This window comes from Heptranchias perlo, chromosome 4 (genome assembly GCF_035084215.1).
Source record: "Heptranchias perlo isolate sHepPer1 chromosome 4, sHepPer1.hap1, whole genome shotgun sequence".
NCBI lineage: Eukaryota > Metazoa > Chordata > Chondrichthyes > Hexanchiformes > Hexanchidae > Heptranchias > Heptranchias perlo.
Window position 1 is genome coordinate 57795846 of NC_090328.1, and position 19845 is coordinate 57815690.

Below are 19845 nucleotides of genomic sequence, written 5' to 3' on the forward strand. Positions count from 1 at the left end.
GACAGTCCAGAATTTCCTCAGAGCCGCTCCCACTCTGCTGCTGTAACTTTGCCACAACTGCGGCAGAAACGATGTCTGGTGCTGGGGATAATTTGCAGAGGACACCAAATTTGGAGGGGGCAAGAGATCAAACAATAGGGAACAGGCAAACCAAAACCAGGATAGGTCAGCAAGGTGGGCTGATGAATGAAGCAGCATTCAAAGTGGATAAATGAAAGGCAATGAGAGGGATAAGAGAACTAAACAGTGGGAAGATAAACTAAATGGCTTGAGGCTACAGGATACAATACACAAGAGCAATATTATACAAACACAGCGTGTTGCAGCAGTAAAGAAAGCTAACCAGATCCCAAGAGACAATCATGAGTCTGTATAAGCACTGGTATGGACAGAGTATTATGTATAATTCTGGTTGTCATACTACAGCAATGATATCCAGACATTGAAGGCAGTACAGAAAAGAACAAACTGACCTTGCTTACTCACATCAACTGTTTGCTTTCTCTCAGTTAGCCAATTTTCACTCCATCTCAGAAGCCTGCCTTCTTACCTTGCAAACTACTTTTGAGCCATGAAAAGAAGAAATTGCATTTATATAGTGCTTTTCATGTCTTCAGGGAGTTTCAAAGTACTTCAAAGCCAATAAATTACTTTCAAAGTGTTGTCACTCTTGTTATGTGAACAAAGCTGAAAGTCAGATTGTACACAACCAAGTAACACAAAACAGCAATGAAATGAATAACCAATAATCCAGTTTGGTGGTGCAGGCTGAAGGATAAATGCTGCCCAGGACATTGGGAGACCTCCCTAATGTTCTTTGCAAAAGATCCCATGGCACTTTTACATCAACCTGTACACAGGCAGAGCCTTGGTTTAATTCTCATCCAAAAGATGTCACCTCTGATAATGCGGCAATCCCTTAGTACTGATCTGAACTGTCAGCCTGAATTGTACACTCAAGTCCTGGAGTGGGGCTTGAACCCATAATCTTCTGGCTCAGGAGGTGAGAGGTTGAAGAGCCTGGCATTGTTACTCTAGAATGAAAGCTTAAGATATTATTCAAGATCCTCATGAGAGTAGATAAACTGAACCACGATAACACATTTGAGATTACCAAACTCTTGAACCAGGAGATGTGGAATCAAACACAGAATGGGGAAGGCACATAATTTAGATTTAATTACTTTATTGCAGAGGGCAGTAAATGTGTGAAAGACTGCCCAGGTAGGCAAAATACTGTTGAAAAATTTAAGGGATTATTGGATATTTTGGGGAGTGGGCGATTGAAAGGCATTGGCCAGATGAACCAGTCTATTCTGGGCCTGAACTTTCCCAACAAAAATGGTTCTATCGACACAAAGTTCAATTGTCAAGGAAATGGCGGTAAGTATAAAAACAGATGAAGTTAACTAATTCTCAGAATGCTAATGCTCAGAATACTAATTCCTTAGAAAAGAGGATGGTGGGCAATTGGAGTGGTGATGACTAAGTTATTTTTGAGTTAACAGGCAGAGAAACTCAATGTGGCTTGAGTACTGCGCTACTGGCATCAGCGCTGTGAGTGCTTGCACACAAATAGGCTCTCACCAGATAAAGCCAGGTCAGCCATTTACATACTAAATCAAAAGCAAAATACTGCAGATGTTGGAAATCTGAAATAAAAATAGAAAATGCTGGAAAAGCTCAGCAAGTGAGGCAGCATCTGTGGAGAAAGAAACAGAGCTAATGTTTGACATTTCCAGCATTTTCTGTTTGTATTTAACTATTTACATAATTTACTGCCTCCAAATGGGTTTCTCAAGACACACTTGGGTTGCATGTGGGGCATCAACAGTCAGCAAAGGGCTTCTGGTTGTGCACTGGGCACTTTACTGGCATTGGGGAGGCGTGCCAGTTATGGGGGGGGGGGGGGGGGGCAGGCAGGGCATTCCATTTTTTAAAATATGGTGAGCGCCTCTACCACACGCATTTCAAACGGATGCTATGAAGCTGGAACATTGCTCAAGCAGGGCAACTGCCTCATTTAAATAAAACACATGGCCTTCATTAGCATAGCTCACAACTTCAGTAGAAGTAACCAAAGAAATGGTTTTTAGTCATGGCCTTGCCCCCTCCTCGGAGCAACTAAGCAATCATTAAAGCACTGGTTAAACAAACAGTCAGCAGCCAGGCACTCGAGCAGTCAGAGAAGGAACCGGAAGGCAGAAACAAAGGGATAGATTAGAACCAAGAGCCACCAGAATTCTTCCTGTAGAAGTAGAAATAGTTCTAATGGAAGTAATTGTAAGGTTTATGCTTCCACTGGAGTGCTCCTAATCTCCCACAACTTCAGTGGCAGATCAGCAGAACCCCTGGAGAAGCTATGTAGATGGCTTAAAATGGATATTTCTCCAGGCGTTCTGCCAAAGTTACAACGCGAACGGGAGAATCCTGCAGAAATTCTTTCCCTCAGTGTTTAAACTAGAGTTAAAGCACTGTGAGCTTCTACACGTTTAACACCACTATCTCTTTACCTCTCTTGACCCCTTGATTGACTCGTCTTCAGCGCCCGCCGCAAATTCTGCCTCCTTATCAACGATTCCATCCACTTGGTCACACTGAACTAGACTGTTTGCAAACTGCTCCTGCTCAACCCAGAACTTAGCTTCACCCCCAATATCCTGTCACAAAGTTAGCTTACTTCCAATTGCGCAATATTTCTTGCTTCCACACTTACCACAGTCCATCTGCAACTGAAACCCTTATGTCATCCCCTTCCTCCATAAACTTCATGTCGAAAACTCTGCTGTACATACCCTGTCTCATACTAAGTTCCACTTGCCCATCACCCCAGTCCTCAGTGATCCACACTGCCTCCCTATTCCCAATGCCTCGAGTTTAAAATCCTTCTTTGCCTTTAAATCTCTCCATGGCCTTGTATCACCCTATCACTGCAATCTTCTCCAGCCCTATGGCACTCCTAGAACTCTCTGCTCCTTACTCTAGCCTCTTTCCTCACAGCAGATGTTAAATTAATTTCCAGCTATGTCTCTTGATCCTTTTAGAATAAAAGGATTATATCAGCCATTATCCAATCCTCAGAATTCTCTCCTCATTTTAGCAAACATCAGTTAAAGCGTCACTAAATTTTGTCCCCATCACTTTTAAGACACATGGTTGTAAACTGTTTGGGCCAGGTACTTTTGGTGCATCAAACCTATTTATAGGATAATTTCCTCCAACTACTATTTGTAATAAAATTACAAACACATTCTTTATAAACAAACTGCAAATAATGCACAGAGTAATTCTTGCCTCCATATTATTTGTTACTTTCATAATGTTTAGCTTCTCCTATGCTGTTCTTGGAATTCTAGTAGCTGACTTAACAAACTTTCTGTCCTCTTTCTGGGCAAAGACAGATGCAACTAAACTACTGAACAACCATTTCTTGGCCACGGCATGCAGTTTATCACTTTCGCTTGTAAGTGGATCCTACATTTCTTGCACATTTGTTCACTATATATGTTTGAAAAACCACTTTAGATACCCAGATACTTTCATTAATTTTACATCCCATGATCCTCTTGGGCTGCTTTTCCTTTTTTAAAACATACCCATCCTCCTGCTTATTAGATTCCTTGCACAATTTCAAAGCCTTATGTTTATCTCTACTTAATCACATTGCCTGTGTTGTAGATTAATTTGAACAGAATTAATTTTTATTGCAGCCTTATCATTTCCTTTCATCAATATTTCTATTGTAGATTTCCCAAATGTGTCCCATTTCACCTTTTTAAAACTCATAAGACCAATATTTTTGTGCCATTGTCCTTTTTTTCATACCTTCATGAGAACTTCAGTTCGAATGATATCATGATCACTGAAATTTAGACACTCCATTAACTGTACCTTATTTAACATACCTGGATCACAAGATTAGATCTGGATCAGCCACTGATTTTGTTTACTGTTCAACATGCATACGGCATCACAACTATATGGGACAGGGTAGATGGACCAGTTGGTCTTTTCCTTTCCGTCATTTTCGTATGTTCAAGATTAAATGATGCACAAATGGGAGTTTTTATGTGGAATGCATGAGATTTACACAGTTAATCTCCTCCAGCTCCCCTCCACCAAAAAAAAATTCTGCAGTTCACAAACAGCTCATACTAAATATACAATTGCACCTAAATTAAAATTTCAACACTGTAATTACAAACATTTGAAGCAGAACCTCTGAATAACAAAACAACACATTCCTTTTATTGTGCATCAAGTGGCCAAAATTATCCACTTTTGCTACTGAACCAACCACTGCGCCCAATGTAGGACCAGTGTCTTTAACAAAGAAACAAAAGCCGGGAATTTCCTCAGAGCTGATCCCGCTCTGCCATCGTAACTTTGCCGTAAATGTGGCGAAAACCTTGTTTGCACACATAAATGGGGGTTCGGTGAAGTTAGTGGCAGAATGGGAGCAGATCTGAGGAAAACCCTGGCATTTAAACTATGTTAGGTGAATCCGATGTTGGGTTCATTCCCCTCAAATCATAATGAAAAATTGATGCACCAAAGTGCACCTTCAATGCACTAGCTGCAAATTTACTGATGATCTTCAGTGTAAATCCACAAATTCAATCAAACTAATTTTAATTCTGTATAAACATAGCTTTAGAACTTTAAAACAAATATATTTTAAAAACCTGAAATGTTCAGAACAGTGGTTTAAAACAAAGAACACAAAATCTCGACAGTGTTTTGTGAGAAAACAAATGGTCAGGCAGCAGGCAGATGTGTTTTTATTTATTAAATGCTCAAAATTGTTTAGAAAATTAGTATAAATGATTTCCTACAGAATGTAGACAAACCTCCATCCACTCAAAACACACATTCAATGCATTATCAGAATTCAGAGCAAACAGCAATTGGTCTATTAACTGACCAATGAAAATTCTTTAAAAGGAACATTCTGTACGGCTGTCTTTTTAATATGGAATCCCAGCATTCAAGCAAGACCTTTTCCTAATGACATGGCTTTTTCCTTGGGCTAGAATATTTGACCTAGTTTCAGTTTTATATTTTTGCTACCATGTTTGTCATGTATAGTCAGGCACAGATTCTGAGTGCCGCTCCAACCCCTGAGTCTCCGCTGTCTGGTGCAGGTGCTGAAGATGTTGAAAAGCCCTTATGCTCATATTCAATGCAGGATGTACTTTGCAAACACCAGACTCTCCAATTAAGGAAAGACCACAGATCCCAAAGTACGCATGTAAAGCATCTGAAACAGACAGACAACGTTCAGAATTAGGAGCAAGCTTGAAGAAAAATAGAAGACAGGGTTTAAAACTGGATGAAGACCTCTTTAATCTGATAATTACTGAGCTAATCTCATTTAGTTGTCTTGGAAAGGCCATTTTCTCCTAATTTTCCCTCTTCCTCTCCTAAAGGCACTGACAAAATAAAAAGATGGCTGCACCGAATCCAACTGGCCTTCCCAAAGCTGAACAGGAGACCTCAGGGACGCTGCAGTCAACTGTGACGCTCCTACTGCTAAGATCACTTAACTCAGCATGGACCAGAGAAGGAACAGGGCATCTTACAGCTAATACTGCACACAGTTGCTGAGCTATTGAGCGAGCTTTGTTATCTATTTTATTAGGCTTGGAGGTATTTAGACGAAGGTGTAAACTTCCAAGTGCGAAACCTGAGTACTTGGTGTGGGACCCAAAATTGTTCATCCTGGTGACATATTGCAACCTAACGGTTTATATGCCATTTGTTCACTTCTGAGTGATATTGAAGCTGTAAAGATTGCTGTTGGCCACTAGAGCTGAGGGATCCATAACAATACAGGGAGGGATAAAGCCTATTAAGAAAACTGCATAACTATATTAAAGTGAAATAACACACATGGCAAGGGGTACATAATTTAAACACTTTATTAGTGATAAAAAGAAATTTGCAAATGTTGAAAATCTGAAATAAAAGCAAGTCATGTTAGTCAATATATAAAGAGATAGTTAAAATTTCATCAAAATGAGCTGCACCGAAGGGTCCCACACCAAACGTTAACCTTAATTCTCTTTCAGATGTTGACAGACCTGTATTGTATTTCCTGCCTTATCCATTTTTATTTTATTGCCCAGTTCCAAAGAATCATATTTCTTGTAATATGAAGGGATCAAATATATGTGATACAGAAAATTAAATCTGGCCAATTGTTTGCTTGGTCGAAGCGAAGTAACATTTGGAGTTGACAAAGATCCTGTAAAAGGCAACAAGCCTTGGCCACCTGATTTTCAGGATCTAAGCGCAACTCAGCTGTGCAACAATTGCAATATTTGACACATACAAGGAAATGGTGGACACAGGGAGAAAGAGAAAGTTGAGGAATACATATCCATGAAGACATATTCATTGACTAATCATGCAATTATGGGTCACAAAGTGAATTTGCTTAATTGTAGTCATACTGTAACCAGTTTAGGAAATTATATTTTAAATCAAACTGATACTAGGAGCCTTTGCTTCATTTGACAGTTACATGTTTTCTAAATCACAAAAACCCAATTCCATTTTACCTGGATGACTATCTGGCCACTTTGCAAATCCTCCAACAATGCGATCCTGGGTCGACAAAATGTAATTTCTGTTTTTCTCAAAATTAGTATACTGGAAAATCTGTAAAAGCTGTAACAAAAGTATTTAAAAAGTTGCATTGACAATTTCTTTTTATATAACGGTGACACTCCTACTGCTGAGATCACTTAACTCAGCATGGACCAGAGAGGGAGCAGGGCATGTTACAGCTAATCCCGTCCACAATTTCTGAGCCATTGAGCAAGCTTTGTTATCTATTTTGTTAGACTCGGAGGTATTTAGAAGATGATGAAAATGTGAACTATTATCAAGCATTTTGCAGTGGGGTCAAAAACACCTGAGTTATTGCTCTAATATGTTTGTCAGTTACATTGCAAGTTATAGAATCACATCTCAAAGTTACCACTTACAGACTCGATCTCTAAGAAACTTACATCTTTGAAAGAAAAAGTATATTTCATTTATATAGCACTTTTTTCATTACTCTCAAAAGATTTAAAGTATTTCACATACTTCCTTTAAAGTGTAGTCAGTGTTATGTAGGTGAATACATCAGCCATTTTGCACACAGCAATGAAATGAATAACTAATTAATCTATTTATAATGTTTTCTGAGGGAAGACACTCAGGGAAAACTCAGCTTTTTACAACTATTTTCTTTAGTTTAATATCTCAATCGAAGGATAGCATCTCTGACAATTCAGCAGTCAGTCAGTACTATACCGCTGAAGTGCCAGCCTAGAATATGTGCTCATGTCCTAAGGTGGGACTTGAACCCCCATCCTTCTGACACAGAGGCAAGAGTCCCACCAAGCTGATAAGGCACTTTGATCAGACAATGGTGGCCCCACCCTACTGTTTACAACGAGCTACACTCCAAGTGAATGGAGTTAGAATACAAATAATTTAAGACGGGCTCTATGCTCCCAGGGGATTCCTATTATTTGTCTCTACTCCCTCCCCCACCCTTACAGCAGATTACAGAACATGCTGAGGCTCAGTAAATGAAAAGACTCGCATTCCCAAATGCGGGCATCAGTTCCTTTTGGGTCCTGCATTTTTATCCACATGATCTCAACGTTTCAGATCAAGCATTTAGTACTCCTAGCTAGATTGCTTCAGTCACATCACCATGAAGTAATATGACCATGCACCCGCAAGCGATTCCAAACACCATCCAAAATTCTCCTGATGTTTTGAACAAAAGTCAATCCCCAGTCTTCCTTTTCGCTTTAAGTAAAGCAGGACTACGAATGGATATTTAAATAAAAACAGCACATTATTATAATGACAGTAATGTTAGGATGTGAACCTATCTTCTTATTTAGAATTTGTCATGGTTGAGATATGTAAAATGTCCTCTTCCCCCGTCTCTATTAAAAACATGTTTAGTTTAATTTAATCTTGGGATTCCACTGGTACTAAGAAACATTCTAGCTTTGAGCTTGGTTCACATCATCAGACTCTGATTAAATTACATCAACCATTATCCTGTATTTCCAACAGTTGAAATTTTTTTCAAATTAAATAATTATCACTTCATAAATTTGCAGTGAATACATCACAATCGCAAATAAAGCTTTCACCAGGTTTTACACTCTACAAGTATCTCTCCCTCCATCCTCAAACACTAGGGTAAGAAAGAAAATTCCATGGTTAAATTTAAATATACTAACACTTTGTTGTTAGATTCTTGTATCTTTTTAAACACACTGCAATTTTCACCCATAGCAAGTTTCTGATCTGTCACATCAATACTATGTTGTAGGGCACGTCAGCTAACAATGATTATAGAGGAGCATTAGCAGAGGCCTAGTGGCCGGTGGCCTGTCTGCCTGCCCTGATACCAGCAAAATGTGTAGCTCTAAGATGTGGTTGAGTGGGGAAAGAGTAATATGAAATAGGAGGAAACAAGCACTCCATTTTTGCTGAAAATGAAAACCACAAGTACACAAAAATAAAACTTTATACAGTACAAAAAAAATTGTTGAAACTGGGTACTTTTGCTTCAGAATCTAAATCTGTATATACTTCCTTCTCATTACATTTGGCTACTTTTCAAATGAAATACAATCTAACACCTTTCACATGGGACGATGGGGGGGGGGGGGGGGGGGGCGGGGGAGGCGGTGGAAAGAAGAGTTGATTTTTCTGTGAAAAATGCTCCCATTTCTAGTTCATGAATAACAGCAGAGGGCCTGAAACTCCTGGGGATCTGCTCTGCCAGCACAATAGCGGTGGAGCAGACCTCCCAGCCCCAGGCCAGATACCCCATTCCAAATCCTGGGCCGGGGCTGTCTACATGGCCAGAGTGGGCAGCCCGCACCTGCAAGAGCACATTAGCGGTCACCCACCCTGAACTGCTCTGGTGGCAGAGAGGAGGGGCGGTGCAATGCCATAAAGAGAACTGATCTCTTCTGCTCCAAAAGGAGCAAACTGGCCACTGGGAAAGATAACTGAACTCCTCCAGGATTGATTTCACCTTTCCCCAGCAAAGGTATGGGGCCTTTTTACAGGCCACTTTTCAACTGGGGTGAGATTTGCTGAGGCCCAAGGAGGGCGGAAAGGGCAGAATTCCCTAGGGAGGCCCAGGAAATCCCCAGACGTGCCCCCTTGACATGGAGGGGGGGTTGGGGGGGGAGCAGGGGATTGCAGATAGAATATCTGCCCCCTGCTGGAAAGAAGTTGCAAGCATGAACCAGGGCAGAATTCACGCACAACTAGGTTCCAACTTAAAATTCAACCACAGGTAGCTGATCCAGGGTGGATTCTCAACCAGTATGACCAACATAAACACAAGGAGTCTATCAATAAAATCTAAACAAAACCAGAAGATATTACAGAAAATATTTTAGCGCAAGTAAAATTCCAGGTTTTGAATTACCTTTAGGGTTGCACCAACCCAGAATGAGTAGCATGTGTCTACAGGTTTATTGGGTCGTCCATGAAAGCCATTCTGCTGTCTCATTATACACCACCGCCTTATTCTATTTAGTTCCTTCTCAGAGAATACTTCTTTCAGTTTCCCCATCAGACAGAGTGAGGCAATGGCGCAAAATGTGGATCCACCTGTTAATAATCAACATGAGGACACACAGCATTACGCCAAGGTGTTGCTTGTTTAAAAATGCAAGAGAATAACTAATGGAGACAGTCCTGACAATTTATTTCACAAACATGACTAAGATCAAAAGAAGTACAGCTAATTATAAATTTGTCATAGTTTTGCAAGATTTTTTGGGGGAGTGGAGAGAGAAGAGGACAGAATGAGGAAGAAAATTAATTTTAATTTTAAGGATATAAAGTCACAACAATTTGACCATCTGCATCTTTGGTTTAATTCAGTATGAACACAAATACTGAATGGAAACCAAGGTTTATTTCGTACATTGGACATAGAAGGTATCTAAAAAAATAATTCATTTGGTTCACATAAAATTGGTTTAGAAATTGCTAAGGAAAAACGTTAAAATTAGCATAAATTTACATTGTGCCTACTTTTACTTCAATTACATGTCGCAAATGTGTCCAGCTGACAGGACAAAGCAAATGTTCTCACCAGTCAGGACAGATTAAATTTAAATTTAGTCCTTTAAGTATGAATGTGCTTTGCAGCCTTTAAGATCGCCTGTGCATTATCACACAACCTATGTAAAATGACTTTTGTTATAAATTTTTTTAATGCATTTTGTATGAAGTAAGACTTAGGAAATCCACTGAACCAAAATAACATTTCTCCATTTGCAGTATTTTCTGAAATAACTGTCATCTTGGAATTTTATTCTGACACAAAATATGTAGTCCCACTAAGCCCAAAGGGCTCATAGAGAATCAAGGGCAATTAGGGATGGGCAATAAATGCTGGCCTTGCCAGCGATGCCCATATCCCATGAACGAATAAAAAAAATGACCACCTTTCTGCTGGATCAAGTATTCAACTTTTCACTTGTGTACGACAAAATATGGAAAGCAGTTGCTTATTCTGTACTTCTGTCCAGCTGCATTTATTCTGCCATCACTAAGCTCTTCTACACCTTTACCTGTTCTGCTCTCAAACCACAAGTATGACTCAGAGGTTCTGTCATCAATCTTTCCTTCCTTTACAAGGAAACACCCAAACCTCCCCTCAACACCCCTCTTTTTTCCTAACTTATCCCATTACTCAGCCAGGATTAGAAATTTCAGGGAAATCATGGGGGTGAGCAAACTTCCTTTCATTTGATGGCACAGATGATTAGTTAACCAAAGCATTGCACTACATACAAATGATTCTTAAAGTCCCACTGTCGACTGGGGTTTTCACAAAATTTGATACAGCAGGCCTGGTTATGCCCAATACTGGTGCATTCAAAGGACATTACCAGCAGATCATATGTAACAGGAAGAAGTAAAAAAAAAAGGTAGTGTTCATTAATTTTTAAGGACATTTCTCACTTTGCCACATCCCTTTTAGCAGGGCAACTTACATGACTAATCTGCGACTGCAGCAAATCTTACTCTTGGTTTTCTTAGAAGCCAAGTGTCATTCCTCAGATGTTGCTTTCTACAACACTGTGATATAGCCATTGTAAATTATAACATGGTATTACCCAGATGGACTGTTAAATATGGTCTTTTTTGGTTTTCACCATGAAGCTAAAGTGATAGGACTATAAATTGGGATCCAGGCTTTGAAAGGTCATCAGTGTTGTTCCACGACAATCCATCAAGAAGCACATCCACAGAGAAATGTCTTTGTAGTCTCAACCCTTTCCAAAATTCAATGTTTCTTGTCAGATACAAGACCAAGCAAAGCTCAGCCAATGATTCTTCATGCTGACCATGCCTACTCTGTAAATGGACAATGGGAGAGGTGACAGAGCAGCTGGGGTCAATTTCCTTTCGACATATTGCCTCCTTTCCTGTACTTATTTTTACTTAATGCATACTTCCAGACAGCCCTAACCACAGAACTTACATGTGGAGAATTGGGGACTTAAGAGCTATATTTTGTTGTTCTGTAGCACAGGGCTGCGGTATGCCAATATAGCACACTAATGCAACTGTTGTTAAACCACTCCAATTACATCAAACAGTGAAGGAGGCAATATGTATAAATTCTGTTTACTGGATGAGATCAATGTTGTTTAGCAACACAACAGGAAAATAAACATACTTACATAAATAATTTTTCTACTATAAAAATTATGCTTACCATGAGATTCCAGTCCACCTCCCTGGGCAAGTCCACTGTCATATGACTGAGGAGAGGAAAATACATTAAATTAAGAGATGCCAAGTAGATAACCACAGCAACATGCATCTAATAATAAGTTATTACAATCTTAGAATCTCAAAGTCAGTAGTATTTCAAAGATAGAACATCGAGATGATTATGCCAATTATCTACGTTTCTATCAATATTGAAAATGTTGAGTAAGTTTTCTCGTCGGCTTGAGTATTGACTCCTTTAAAATTGTTTACTCTGCGGGAATGTCTCCACGGCTCGTCTAGTGATTGGGGTGGTCTGTAGGACTATGTAACCCATGCCTCTAATTGGCTGCTGCAGACCAATGCAACTGCCCCTCTTTCTGTGTACTTGCATCTCTTAGTTCAACCCCCGGCTTACTTATCACCCATCCCGCCCCATCGCATTACTGGCTGGTCTGTGTGTGATGCTTTGTTTCCATTGATCAGAAATTTAAACAACTTGAGGTGAGGCACTGCATGCTTGGTGATTGAGAGCTTGGGACATGTACTGGGAACCATTCCTTGGCCATGATGAGAGTGAAAGAAACAGATACAGGAAGAGAGAAACATCAGGGCACTTTCTGACGCTTTGTACAAGCACATTGAGATACTTCAAATGAGGACTGATCTCCAGCAAAACAGGTCACTAACACAGGCTCAATAGTGCTTGCCAAAAACAGAATAACTGTGGCCACACTGTTTTCGGGAGGAAGTGGCTAGTGTGTCTGGAGTATTTCATAAACAAATTATGTGTTAATGTTTATAATATTGGTTTCGTAACAGTTTACTGGACACAAGTAGAGGAAATGCTTTATAGAGGAGGTCTAACTTGCATAGTAGAAAAGCACTACTGCCTGCTGAATAAATTGAATTTTATACATATGGTGTTTTTTTGGTCGTGCTTCCAAAGGAATGAGTTGCAATGTGAACGTAAAGGCTTAAGTGCACAGTGAATACAACTATATTTTCTGTATATACTCGTATAAAAAGTAGCCCCCTAAAAACCCATAAATAAGATGAGGGCCAACATTGCAAAGCTATCAAAATTCTTATCTTCACGTTGATTGGCATCCACAAATACATTTTCTGTTCATTCCAGTCAGTGCATTTGTACCTCCTGTTCTTCCAGTCCTCCAGCGTGGTGATATTTAAATGACAATTCTTCCTCCCCATTCCCACTCCAGTCCCGACTCCTGCTGCTGATTTTAAATTTCATCTATCTGTCTATCTTGCTCGGTTGTGTCTTATTTTAAATCAGCAGTGAGCACTTGAGGTGAAGTTGAGAGAAAGTTATCATTAAAGCATCGCAGAGCTGGAGGAATGAAACGACAGCTGAACGAGGCTGCTGCTGGAGTCCCTATCTTTGACAAAATTGCTTTGCTATGGGAGAAACCGGAGGGAGGATATAATATAAATTTCCAGTTTTCTATGCAAGTATATAATGACTACTAGTGTAAAAATGTTAGGTTGGTGGTGTTATGTGTGCACTGGAGTAGAGGGGAGAGAATAGTCAGGGGAATCATACTAACCGACTTTCATGCACATTTTAGCAGCTTTTTGCTGAGGAATATAAGCAGAGCCATTGATTTATAGTGACTGAATTAAGTCACACTGTATTTTTGAAATTCTGAGATTTTAAATTGGTGTTCTGTGTTCCGTCTGTTTATAATTAGGTCCACTCATTTACTTTGACTTGAGTCCAATTCCATTTTTATCAGTTGGATTATGGTATTTCAGTGTCGTGTGGGGGAGCATATTCTGTGTTTCTGTCCATTTTTGTGTGAACATAGGTCATTTTGCTCATCCATGGTACGAACAGTGGTTAAAGTTATCAGATGAAGCAGAGGCAAGGAGCTTGAAATAGAATTGCTGACATTTGACCTCTTAAAGGGGAAGGAAAGTCTGGTGGGAGTAGTTTCTGTTTAAAATACACTTTCCCAATGGTCACATCCTCAGCTGCTCCATGGTTTTATCTATTTAAATGTGGGTCGGCACTGCAGAATGGTCTGGGAGCTGATCTGGAGTCAAATACAGCACACAGATCTATTTCCACAGACAGTTGAGGCTGTGGAATTCAGTTCCAGGTTAGTGGTTAAGGGAGAAACTATGTCAACATCAAAATTTGATCAGATAGGTGGATGAAGGAAAAGGGGTTGAAGGGATATGGGAACAGGGTGGATAAATGTGATTAGAACTAATTGTATGTGTGGTGCGTAAACCCTGACAGATTGGTTGGGCCGAATGGCCTGTTTCTATGTTGTAACTTCCATGTATAGGACAGAAATTGTGGGAGTGGTTGAGAAAGAGAGAGATATTTACAGAACAGAGACCAGAGGGAAGGCGGGGCTTACATAAAGAGGGAGAGGGAGTCTGCAATAGAAGACAAAGAAAAAGAGCCATACGGAGAATGTTGAAGACAAACAAAGAGAGAAAGGAGGACAAAGAATTGGAGTAGGAAACAAGCAGAAATGTAGCTAGAGGCACAGAGATATAAATCTTTTTCTTCTCGTCCATGATTAATGTTACGGTAGATTAATTACTGATAATTAAGTATTCAGGTAAATTATAGCCCACAAAGGATAATGCTCCTGGTTAAGTGTGTACATCTGTCTTGCATGGTTTGAAACAATCCACAGCTCTTTCACATTATATTTTTCAGAGAATACTTGTTAACTGCCCAGTTAAATACATCTCACTCCAGTGTTCATAACAAGGCAAACTGTAGGTTTTAATAACCTTCTGGAACCTGTGGAAAAACTGGCTCCACTTTTCAAATCTTGTGGGAACAACCAATATAAAAATTCTTTTGGCACCCGATTACACAAATCAAATTCCGACTGATGATTAAGGAGAGATTTAATAGAGGTATTCAAAACCATGAAGTGTTTTGATAGAGTAAATAAGGAGAAACTTTTCAGTAGCAGAAGGGTCGGTAACCAGGCGATACAGATTTATGGTAATTGGCAAAAGAAGGTGAGATGAGGAGAATTTATTTATTTTTTTACACAGGGAGTTATGATGATCTGGAATGCACTGCCTGGAAGAGTGAAGGAAGCAGATTCAATAATAACTTTCAAAACGGAAATGGATAAATACTTGAAGGGGAAATATTTGCAGGGCTATGGGGAAAGGGCAGGGAAATGGGACTAATTGGATAGCTCTTTCAAACAGCATGCAGACACAATGGGCTGAATAGACTCCTTCTGTGCTGCATCATTCTATGATTATCTAATATTAGGGCTACAATTTGATTTTCTGCCTACTACGGGTTATTGTTACAAGTGCCCTGGTGCCTACCTCATGAGGCCAGAGACCTACCCATTAGAACCCTGTGGACTTATTCTTTCAACAGGTAATATGATGTACTTACTTTGTCTAAATGGATAAGCTACCACAGTACAGACAGTCCCCCATTTCTCAACCATAGCAGAATACCTACATCAAGCCAATTTAAATAATGCACCCTGCGATAGATCCTGTCTCACATCCCATTCTTCATTAGCTCCTTTCTGTATGGTTGGTTGGTCCCTAGGTATATGTTTTAAATGCCCATGGTATGCTAACTTGGTAAATTTTTGTGCAATATACTCCCTTATAGTAGCAAAGTGCTTTCTGTCATCCCTCCATCATCCAAGCCATTAAACAGTAAAGGAAAGAATTTGCATTTATAAAGTGCTTTTCACATCCTCAGGATGTCCCAAAGGTCTTCACAGCCAATTCATTACTTTTGAAGCGTAGTCACTGTTTTATAGGCAAAAGCGGCAGCCAATTTGCTCACAGTAAGGTTCCACAAACAGCAATGAGACAAATGACCAGTTAATCCATTTTGGTGGTGTTGGTTGAGTAATGAATGTTGGTAGGACACTGAGACTCCCCTTGAATAATGCCACGGGATCTTTTATGTCCATGTGAAGAGGCAGATGGGGCCTTGGATTAATGTCATATCTGAAAGACAGTACCTCAAACAATGCACCATGCCCTCAGTACTGCACTGAAGCATCAGTCTACATTATGTGTTCAAATCCCTGCAATTGGGCTTGAACCACAACCACACACCCTCGTCAATTTTCAACAGAAGCTTCATTTCAAGTTCAAAACTGGTAACAAGTGTAAACTTTAATTCAGTGTTTTTCAAACATTTCTTTGTGAGGGATCCCCTGTAAATATTGACACACCCCTAGACATCTTCTATTTTGATATAAGAAAGTGTTAGCTATCCAAAGGAAAACGTTGCCACCATTTCAGAAAATGATATTAGTATAAAGAAACAGAAACGACACGCTAGTAAGTTACCAATACAATAAAAGACTGAAATTTGATGGCCTTCCAAACTGCCTAGAGGCCAGGATCACAGTTTAAAAACTAAACTGTTCCTTCTCTACTCCCAGTCTCCACCTAAACTGCTATTTCACAACCAAAAAAAACACAGCAATCCATAGCTTTCTTGGAACCAGGTCAGAAAACCATCAACTCTGCTTTCAGCCTTCCTAAAACCAGTCCACCTTCCAACCACAGTATGGTCCTACACTGCAACAATACAAGAGTGGTCACAGCTGGAGTACTGCGAACAGTTCGGATCTCCACATTACAGGAAGGATGTGACTGCACTAGAGAGGGTACAGAGGAGATTTACGAGGATGTGGCCAGGACTGGAGAATTTTAGCCAAGAGAAAAGACTGGATAGGCTGGGGTTGTTTTCTTTAGAACAAAAGAGGCAGAGGGGAGATTTAATTGAGGTGTATAAAATTATGAGGGGCCTAGATAGAGTGGATAGGAAGGACTTATTTCCCTTAGCAGAGAGGTCAATAACCGGGGGTATAGATTTAACGTAAATGGTAGAAGGATTGGAGTGGAGTTGAGGAGAATTTTTTTCACCCAGAGGGTGGTGGGGGTCTAGAACTCACAGCCTGAAAGGGTAGTAGAGGCAGAAATCCTAATCGCATTTAAAAAGTACTTGGATATGCACTTGAAATGCCGTAACCTACAAGGCTACGGACCAAAAGCTGGAAAGTAGGATTAGGCTGGATAGCTCTTTTTCAGCCGGCACAGACATGATGGGCCAAATGGCCTCCTTCTGTGCCATAAATTTCTATGATTCTAAGAGTGAATGTTTCCCTTTACCAACTCAACGTATTCAGCATTGCACGACACTATGGAGTAACTGTCCACAACACTTAAGTATGCCCTCACATACTCTTACTGAAAAAAATTATGAAAATTCAACACGGCATAAGAACCCTGTTAATTGGGTGATTATTGGTCCTGACATGCGACTCAACCCTGGAGGCTCAGAAAGGGAACAATTGAAACTGTGGAGTCTCACTCCTGAAGGTAGTAAATTGTTCCTAGAGGTTTTTTTAAATTTTAAAATGTTTTTCTTACTTTTCCTTTTTGTCTCTTTTTTCCTTTGTAGGTCATTATTCTATTCAGATTTTATTCCTCTTTATGCTTTTTATCAATTTGATTTCTATTGTTATTCCGATTTTCCCTCCTACAATGCTATTTTTGTTCCTTTTTCCTTTAATTCTAGCTTTATTTTTTCTCCATTTTAACATGTTGATACCAGATGACTAAGTATTGGCATAAGTTCACCTTGGTTTCTCGGTATCAATATCGTCTGTTAATTTAATTTCTCATATCCTTTTCATTGTGCACCAAAGCAAACCCAGCAAGATCCACTGCCTTCATAAAATTAGCTTTTTCACAATATCATAAACTTAACTTTAATTTGCTAACCCAGTACCTAGCCCATGGGACTACTATTCATGTGCAAGCCCAGATAAATAGCGATCAGTGGGATAACTGATCACAGAGCACATCACAACCAAACCCAACCACAGCCTCATCCATGACACACGTGCACACTTGAAGCACAAATCACTGGGGTAGAAATTACTGTTGGCGATATTAGCAAATCAGTTAATACGTTTGTATGACTTCCCTCTGCCCACTATTTTAAGGGTGGCATTAACCCCATTTTTAAAAAAAGGGTTAGCACCTCCATTAAAATAGTGGACCGGAGGAATGTCACACAAACATGTTAAGTTTGTCTGCTAATATCATCAACCATAATTTCTACCTGATCAAAAAAAGGAATTTGCGCCCACTTTTCAATCCTATATTGGAGATGCAAAAGATAACTTCAGGGGATCAGACCGTCCTACTTCCATTGACTCTGCATCAAACCATATCGTGCCTTCCAGACTGAGCTATTTTGGAAGGCCTGATACAAGACCGATATACATGTTCAAGTCGACCATCAACCTATCTTGTGCTAAAATATATTTAAAAGGGGCATTTGGGTACTCCATTAAAAATTATTAATTCTTTCCCTGACAAAATTTTTTATTTTCAAAAATGTATTTTTCCAGTCTTTCCCCAGCCGAAAAAAATGCAAATCTCCTTTTATACAAGATTACAAGGAAAAGAATCAAGGTAACACATTAATGGGCATATTACATATATTAGCCTATTTACTCAACAGGCACAACATATGAATAAAGAAGCCAATTGTCCATTGGTTTTATGTTTTATCAAATGGATCTGAACAGTCAACAAATTCTCAGACTCCAAAAAGGGAAACTAAAATACTTTCATAAAACTAGTTAATGATAGACATCCTCTCATCTGCCGAAAGTGTCAATTCCACATGGGCAAAGTAGTCGCAGTGGGCTCGGAAACAAAACATCACATTGTTGTATGTAATGTTGATTAATTTGTTCACAGGGTGTTTAATTGATGCAGTGGACAATCTTCAACTGCTGATCAGCCTAGTAAGCGTTTGAATGTCCTTCCAGGCACTTCTATTCTGGCAGTCATGGACTGGCAATGATCTAGTTACCTAGTTTCTCAGCAGCACATTCTAAGCATAACAGCCAGTTGTCCAACGTTAATGCCTGTGTAGTTTCCTAGGACATCTGCTGAGCACTGCTGTAACAATGTCCATTCAGCCACGGAAGCAGCAGGACCAACTTGCATTTGTATAGTGCCTTTAAAGCATGAAAACATTCCTAGATGCTTCTTAGAGGCATAAGGAAAACAAAACTCTGAGCTAAAAGGGGAAGAAATCGAGGGCTGACCAAAAGGGATTTAGATACGAGGATGAAAATTTTAAGTGAATCTTTTAAGAATCAGCAGCCAATGTAGGACTGCAAGGACATGGGTGCAAGGTGAGATAGGTGCAAGATAGGATACAGGCTGGTTTTGAATAAGCTGAAGTTTATGGACGGTGAAGGATGAGAGACTGGCACTGAAATCATCAAGTCTGGAGGTGACAAAAGCATAAATGAGGACTTCAGTGGCAGATGGGCTCAGGTAAGGGCAGAGGTGGGCGATGTAATGGAAGTGGAAATAGGCAATCTTTGTGATGATGAGGATATGGGGTCAGAACCTCAGCTCACGGTTGAATGTGATGTTGAGGTTGAAAACAGTCTGATTCAGCCCAAGACCAGAGAAGCCAGAGAGGTGACTGGAGTTTGTGGTGGATGCAGAAGACAATGGGCTCGATTTTCGCACCCGCGATCGGATGTATTGGTGGCGGGGGGGCTCCGAAAATCGGGGATTCCCGTGGCGGGTCGGGAGCCCGGCTTCAACCCACCCACTTCTGGGTTTCCCACTGACGCGCTCACATGCGCACGCAGCCCCCGCATGTGGGACTCCCGCCGGCAATTAAAGCTGGCAGGGTGCCACTTAAAGTAATTGAACAGGTACTTCAGGTTGTTTACAGGCCTTTACAGACCTGATATTTTAGCAGGGATGGGATTTTGCAACTGACTGAGACTGTTTCCCGTACTGGGAGAAACACTCCCAGTTCAAATGGACGTGTTGCAGCCATCAGCCGGTGACAGCTGCAAAGGTCCATTTGACAGGTTGGGGGGGGGGGGGGGGGAGGAGGGGAGACCCTCACTCGTTGCAGGAGGCCACTCTGTCTCTTTGGACAAAGTTTGGCCTCCAGCACCCTCCTCCTAACAATAAAATTCACCAACTTGCACACTTACCCCGGTGTCCACACATTTACCTACCTTGCGGACCCCC

At 40.2% G+C, this 19845-nt stretch overlaps 1 protein-coding gene across 1 annotated transcript in view; it reads right to left on the bottom strand.

Moving 5' to 3' along the window:
- Positions 1 to 4226: 4226 nt before the first annotated feature.
- pggt1b (protein geranylgeranyltransferase type I, beta subunit) overlaps positions 4227 to 19845 on the bottom strand; it is a 72983-nt gene continuing 57364 nt past the window's right edge. Inside the window, exons 6-9 of the mRNA XM_067982973.1 lie at positions 11777 to 11822; positions 9467 to 9651; positions 6564 to 6672; positions 4227 to 5260 (exon numbers count right to left, since the gene is read on the bottom strand). Coding sequence (XP_067839074.1) covers positions 5079 to 5260; positions 6564 to 6672; positions 9467 to 9651; positions 11777 to 11822 — 522 coding nt within the window. The 3' untranslated portion in view covers positions 4227 to 5078. The remainder of the gene's footprint in view (positions 5261 to 6563; positions 6673 to 9466; positions 9652 to 11776; positions 11823 to 19845) is intronic.